The sequence below is a fragment of the Quercus robur genome, chromosome 6 (genome assembly GCF_932294415.1).
Source record: "Quercus robur chromosome 6, dhQueRobu3.1, whole genome shotgun sequence".
Taxonomy (NCBI): Eukaryota; Viridiplantae; Streptophyta; class Magnoliopsida; order Fagales; family Fagaceae; genus Quercus; species Quercus robur.
Genome location: NC_065539.1, coordinates 35,927,846 through 35,935,661, shown reverse-complemented (window position 1 = coordinate 35,935,661; position 7,816 = coordinate 35,927,846). Strand labels below are relative to the sequence as shown.

General features: G+C 35.6%; 1 protein-coding gene across 1 annotated transcript; it reads right to left on the bottom strand.

Annotated features, from left to right (window-relative positions):
* Positions 1–3,576: 3,576 nt before the first annotated feature.
* On the bottom strand, positions 3,577–5,624 carry LOC126690136 (uncharacterized). Its single transcript, XM_050385269.1, has 3 exons — positions 5,370–5,624; positions 4,014–4,121; positions 3,577–3,915 (listed from the first exon to the last, which is right to left on the bottom strand). Exons 1-3 carry the CDS (start codon positions 5,622–5,624, stop codon positions 3,577–3,579), a joined length of 702 nt encoding a protein of 233 aa, XP_050241226.1.
* Between the last annotated feature and the right edge of the window lie 2,192 nt (positions 5,625–7,816).

Below are 7,816 nucleotides of genomic sequence, written 5' to 3'. Positions count from 1 at the left end.
TGTTTTGATCCTTATCTTAGCACCATGCCTAGGAAAACTAGAGCTCATAGGACCACTTCCACTTCCTCTGAGTCTCCACCTAGAGTAGAGCTGTTTAAGAATGATAAGTGTAGAGAAGCCTATGACACCTTGAACTGTAGGTGTAAGATCTGGTCTGAGTGAGCCGTTGTGTTAGATGCGCTTGATTCGGCCATTAGGGCCAATTTTGAGTCTAGGGGTTGGTTGCCTCTCGTAGAGATAGATCATCCACCTCCAACCGCTCTGATTAGAGAGTTCTACTTGAACCTCTCTTGCCACATCTATGATTCCAACACTCTAGTTAGGAGTTGGATACGAGGTGTAGAGTTCACCATTACCCCTTGGGTAGTGGCTGAGGCTCTTGGGGTGCCGGTTGTTCGGGATGCTGACTATCCCTATGATGAGTCACCCTCTTTAGATGTTGTCATATCTTACATCACTGGATCATCTATCTAGTAGGGTTCTGATCCTCGGATCACGTCCGCTGAGCTTACCGAGACTGCCTATCTCTTCTTTAGGATTGCGTGTCATTCCTTGTGGCCTATCTCTCACTTCCACACCATCCCTTTAGAGCGATGTGTGTTTTTGTACACCTTTGCTTCTGGAGCGTCCATCAGTTTTCCTCACTTGTTCCTTCGTTCTTTGAACGAGGTTCATAGGAGTTCTGCCGTAGGGCATGCGCTGATTCATCCTATTTTCATTCATAGGATTCTGCTCTATTTAGGTTTAGATGGTTTTCCGTCGGGTGAGCCTGTTCATGTGATAGCTTCCATAAGTGCCACCTTTCTTCGTCAGAGGGCTGCTCAGTTGAGAGTCCGTCCTCCTCGTCCTAGAGGTGCGTCATCTAGTAGTGTTCCCCCTCTTCTCTCTTCTACAGGTACAGCTGCTGCTGAGACTTCAGGTGCTGCTGCTGATGCTGATGCTGTTGTTCCTCCACCGACTGCTTCAGATGATTCAGACATTTGTCGCACGTTGGATCATGTCTTGACCGTTCAGGCGGCTCAAGGACAGATTTTGGTGGACGTACTTGATGAGATCCGTGCCTTGCGTGTGGAGTTGGCACAGTTTAGACCACCTCCCTTTTGATGATGCTTATCTTGTTTGCCCTTTGGCATTCCGTCACAAAAAGGGGGAGTACTTGTAGGTTTTTTGTTTTCAGGGGGAGATTATTTGTTTTTGGTTGGAGCTTGTGGAGTTTTAGATTGTATCTAGGTGCTTCATTGTGTACTTAACATTTTTTAGCTCTTACCTTGTTTTTGATGGGATATTCATGTTAGGGGGAGTTTTATGTTTTTGTTGGTACTTAATTTGTTTCTTGTTTCAAACTGCTTATTGATTTATATTTATGAGTTATTCATTGATATATGTCTTTATTTGTGTGTTGTTTGAAATCAAGAAGTTATTTTGTTTACTTGTATTTTTTCCACACATGCGGTTATGCATTTTGTTTAGTGTTTTAGGAAATATACAGGTTGATTCAATTGAGCTGCTGTCTACACTTGCAACTGATGGATAGTAGTTAGGATTGAATTTGGTTTATGCGCATTATTTTGTAAAGGGTTTTTCATTTTGTAAACTTTGAGCTTCTAAGTTGTGTTTTGTCACGGATTGCCAAAGGGGGAGTTTGTTAGGTTCTAAAGTTTAGGACTTTATGTATTTAGAACTCTAATTTGTATTGTTGGCAAACCATGATCAAAACAATGTGTTTAGAAGTGTTTAAAACTAGCTCAAAGTTGTATGTCAATGTAAAGTTGGAATCGAGTTTAATGCAGGAAGCACTATGGCTTTCATCCTTTAGGCTCGACCGATTGAAGCTCGATCGATCGAAGCTTAGGCTCGACCGATCGAAGCTCGGGCAGATCGCTTTTCTGCAAAATTTTCCAACTCAGCCCTATTTGTTTTAAAACGTTTTTGGGGTATCTTATTTGTCCTAAGTATAAAAGGCAAACCCTAGCCACATTTTAGTGTTGCTCATATTGCGGTTTGTGTAAATCTCTTGTGAGATCTAGAGGAGTTTTCCTTTACACAAACTTAGGGTTTTCAAGAAGGAGATTTTTTCTACACCTTGATGATCAAAACAGTTGCTGCCATTAAAGCTTAAAGAATACACAAGCGGGGGTGCTTGTAGCTGGTAGGAATCCAAGAAAGAAAGAGTCCGTGGATTCGGAGCTTGCACGTGGTCGTGTCAATAAGTTCTACTGGTTGGTAGCATTAGGAAGTCGAGCGGGGGTGCTTGTAAGTCCTTTTGTACAAACTTCGATTCTTTCAAGATAGTGGATTTAAGTTTACCTTGAGGATAGCTAGGTCAAATCCTCCCCAGGTTTTTACCGGTTTGGTTTCCTAGGTGATCATATCGTGTGTTATTTATTTTCCGCTGCTTTGCATGATTTGATCTTTATTATTGTGATAACCTAGACTTGTTTAATTGGACTAAGTAACAACTTGGCTAATTACCTAGGTTTAATCAATTATTTAAGGGGTTTAAAAACTGTCACAGTTTTTTGTCGCTAAGAATCTTTAGTGACAAAATCTACTAATTAGTGACAAAACTCATTTCGTTGCTGAAACCTCACCACTAAAAGTCCTGGCGACAAAAAATTTTGTCACTAAAAGTTTAATTTGTTTTTAAAAAAAAAACTTTTAGCGACGAAAATGTTTCATCACTAAATGTTTTCCTTGCTAAAAACACTATTCAATGACGAAAATATTTCGTTCCTAAAAACACTTAGTTTATTAAATCATATTTAGTGACAAACAATTTCGTCACTAAAACTATTTTCGGGTACATATAGTGACGAAAAAGTTCGTTACTAAAACTATTTTTAAGAAAATCCAGGCACATATAGCAACGAAAATTTTCGTCACTAAAACTATTTCTTACAAAATTCTGCTACATTTATCGATGAAATATTTCCTCACTAAAACAATTTTTTGTTGCTATATTTGTGACAAAAAAATCCGTCACTAAAACTTATTTTCTGTTTTTATTTTTTTTCATGGCTTTGATATTAACCTGTAACCTGTCATTATATTATTAAAACCTCACATTTGAATAACACATTTATTTTAACAACACATTTATAAAAAAATGTCCATACATTCCACAAGTAAAAAATAAAACAAGTATCCAATTCAAACTCTTTCCATACAATAATTGTTTGCAACACATACAATAACTCAAGATGTTTTATACCAATACAAAAAGTGTAGCATAATATAATTAGAACTAACGGAAGATGTCCTCATATGTTTTCAAGTAATGCCAAAAGTAAGTCTCCTAAAAGCCACCAATAAGAAATTTGCACAAATATAAAAACAATACTACATTAAAATCTAAAGTAAATACATTAACTATGTTATAAGAAACATTTCTAACAATACATTAAGAGTAGCCACACCGATGAATTAAAATCACAACTCCTAATGTATAAGTTGTAGAAAGCAAATATAGATTTTCAAGTGTAATATAATACAATTAATTTAAAATAATGCATCAAAAAAAGTAGTCACATGTAGTGCAAGTCAATTGCTAAAATAAAGTATTAACTAATAAGTGTTTTAACTTGAAGATGAACCACCCCCATAGGTAAGAGCGTCATCATAACCCTTACTCCTCAAAAAGTTAAGAATATTCTTTTGGACCTCTTCTTGCTTAGCTCGCGCCTCTTGGTCCCTAGCTCTTGCCTCTTTGAGCTTAATTATCTCATTTTCTAGCTGTTGGATATACTCCACCAAGGAACTAGATGAGGCGGTGGTTACTAGAGAAGAGGAAAGTCTCATGCCAAGTCCTTTTACAATACCAGACTTCTTAAAAACTAAATTTGAGATCTCCTCTTGTGTAAGGGGAATTGCATTAGGATCTTGACAATGATCCTCTTGCACTTTGAGAATACTTTCCTATCATTTGAAAGAGAGAAAGAAATAAACAATCACAACATTAATACTACATATGTTATAGCTTTACAAACATGATAGGGATGGAATGATACACATACATATGTTGCTTCATCCTCATGGTGTATCCACATATTTGTATTTGGATTGAAATGAACATCTTTGAAGATTTTTGCCAATTCAGGAACTTGACCGCCATTATTATTTGTCTGATTAATTAACATTTGAGTGTTAGATAGATATAATTAATTAATCACAACATGTAATATATTAAGGTTTAAGAAAATGAAAAAACACGCACCTCCTCATCAACCCTAACAACAAGTGCCTTTGTCCCGCATCTATATTTGCCTGAAGTTTTCTTTCTATTTTTAGAGTTATTTCTTGATTTTTTCTAATAAAGAACATTCAAGATATTTATTAGATCACGAATAAAACAGTATACATTTACTTCATCTAAGTATTAATCTAATCATTTGACAACATAATATGGTAAACATTGGATAATAATAATATACGCATAAATAATTTATCAGCCATTCCTCATTGGTCCATCTCCCATCAATGAGTTCAGTCCACTACTCAAGTGTGACATTCTTTTGGGGGTGGCTTCTTGCATAGTCAGTACCATGAGATTGTACCAGCTTTTTATAAGCCTGATGCAACTTGTTGGAGCTGGAACTCAATAATCTTCCACATTTTGTATTTAATGTTTTCGTTACCAAGTTGGAATCTCCTTGTAGCTTAAACTAATCCTGTAAAATGAAGTGTATATGTATTATAAGAATATGTATTATATGAATTTAATATGCTAAGTGATAACAAAGACGAGTTAGACGTTATTAATGTAAATTTACTGCGATATTTTGAAGCACCACATCTCTAGTAGCAGCATTAACACTTTTCCAATTTTTCACATTGTAACTAGACAAATTACTTTGCACTTATACGCCAATTTGATTGACAAACTTGCACGTATTCTTCCCAACAAGAGCATCATACTCTACAGTTATACGTACTGGCAGCTTACCACTTTTTTTCAACAAGTGCTTGTATTACTATACCACATGTAGTTCCACGGGTATTTCTGCTAGTAGATCCTATTTAAACATTATCAGTGTTAAAAAATTATACATTCCATGTACATTAAGTGAAGTATAATCTCAATAGTAAAGACAGGGTACAGTTGTAATTAAGTATGTTCTATGTAATTACTAGTCGTGCTAGTTAATGCGTCGGTAGCCTTCACACTAGAAGAACTTTGGGCGGGCGGATTTTCTTCAGAAGGTGTTTCTGTAGATTGGACCACCGGGATAGATGCCTCACCTCGCGAGTGTGTAAGTCATCATAGTGCCATTTGTAATTAACATACATATAATGGAACAACAAAGTCATTACAGATAATGGAACAACAAAGTTATTATCATTTATTGTACCCTATGGAACATCTATTGTACCTTATGGATTAAAGAATTAGATGACTCATCATCATTGTCATCGTCACCAATAGGTGGTACATAATCATCATCTACCACAACACTAGCTTTATTTCTTTTCCCTTTTGCATAATTGGACTGAGCAGAATTCTTTAGAGAAGTTAAGATGTGCTTCAATCCCAAAGCATCAATTCTCTCTTGGTTTTGCCTCATTCTATCCAATCTTGCCATCTCATACCTCAGTATATTATGAGTGTATTTGGCCTTTTTGGGCATTTTTTGAAACTATGTATTGATATGAAAGATAAGTACAATTGCTACTAACTTAACATCGTAGTCCACACCATTATCCATATCAAGCAATTCACAAATGCAAAATTTGAACACAATTACTACTAACTCAACACAACAAATGACCACATGAATATCCATATCAAGTTCAAGATAAGTACAAAACATCTCAATAACAATTACTACTAACTTTACATATCATAGTCCACACTATTATCCGTATTAAGCAATTCACAAGTACTAAATTTGAACATAATTGCTACTAACTTAACACAACAAATGACTACTTCAATATTCATATCAAGTTCAAGATAAGTACAAAACATTTCAATAACAATTACTACTAACTTTACTTATCATAGTCCACACCATTATCCATATCAAGCAATTCACAAGTGCTAAATTTGAACACAATTGCTACTAACTCAACACAACGAATGACCACATTAATATCCATATCAAGTTTAAGATAAGTACAAAACATCTCAATAAAAATTTCTACTTAGACAAGTATAAAACTTTAAGACAAGCACACAACATTTAAGATAATTGTTATGAATCTACATATCACAATCCATATCAAGATCAACATCAGGTATGTCATACTCTTCATTTTAATTAGCATCTCCAGAAGTTCCACCTTCAAGAACAACCTCAGTTTCAACAGCACCCATACAATACTCAATAATATTGTCCTTAACATTGATAAAGACAACATCAACAATCGCTTCTTGTTGGAATGCATCACTATCTTCTGTATTATCATTGGATTCTCCACCCTGACTTCTGGGACATCAAACACTCCTTTATGTTGGATGGATTGCACAATTTTCCAAGGTTCATCCAATTTGGTATCTTGAAGGTAGAAAACTTGACTCGCTTGACTTGGAAGTATAAAATGGTCATTTTCATACCACTGACTTGTAACATCAATGCTTGTGCAGTTTGCATCGATTCTTATCGTTCTCCTTCGACCATTGGTACTAGTATTGTGCTATTCACATTGGAATATAACAACTTTATGGCGAAACACATACTGTAATTCCCAAATTTTGCACACATGACCATAGAAGTTGTGCATTTCTCCCTCATGGTCCCCTTCGGTACATACACCACTGTTTTGGGTTACACGACGATTGTCTAGGTTCCTTGTATGAAAATTTACACCATTGACCATATAAACTGTGTACTCCTTCACATACGGCTTAGGATGATTTGCTAATGACCATAACTGTTTAGTAGCTTTTGGTGACTCGTTAACTTTCAATCTATTCATCTATAATGACACACAACAAGTAATATTAATTAGTAATAAGCAATGAAGAAACTATTTAAATGTTTAATTTTTATTAGTGTGTGATTAAATTTCAAATGTCTTACACGTTCTCTGAACCACTTGGGAAACTCTTGTCATTAGATTTGAGTTATGGCTTTTCCAGTAGGATTATGTAATGTGCTTTTGTGTTCATTGTTAAAAATAAGATGATTTATTTTCAACTAAGCATTGTAGATAATATTCAAAACTTGATCAAACAATACATGCATATGAAATTACATACTTTAAATAAGGTTCTAGCTCAGGACTATTGTACAACAAATACTAATAAGCAGTATCAAGCAATGCACGAGACAAGTTGCCATCATTCCGCCTACCACTTATAGGTCAGGTAGTCTATGAAAAAACTATCAATCCTTCGCTAGATTCACCAAAATCTTTATTTCTTTCTCTTCGATTATGCACAGTTTCGATCCCATCAATATACAAAGACCAGTTGTTAATACATTCTTTGAGAATGTAAGCCTCTGCAATTGAACCTTCTGGTTGAGCTCGGTTGGAAACGTATCTTTTCAATTTCCCAAGGTACCTATGAGGAAAAAATGGAAAAGATGCAATTGATGGATGCATCAAAGGATCTAATTACCTTTCAATTGGGTACATCCACCGATATTGTACCAGGCCTCCTAGAATTGCTTCTCGAGGCAAGTGAACAGCAAGGTGGACCATAACATCAAAGAATGTTAGAGGAAAGAACCTCTCAAGCTTGCATAGTATAAGAACTATATGTTCTTCTAGTTTCTCCAATTCACTCCGCTTTAGGGTCCTTAAGTATAAGTCTTGAAAGAAGCGGCCCAACTCAAACAATACAATACTAATGTCTTTATGTGCAAACCCTCGC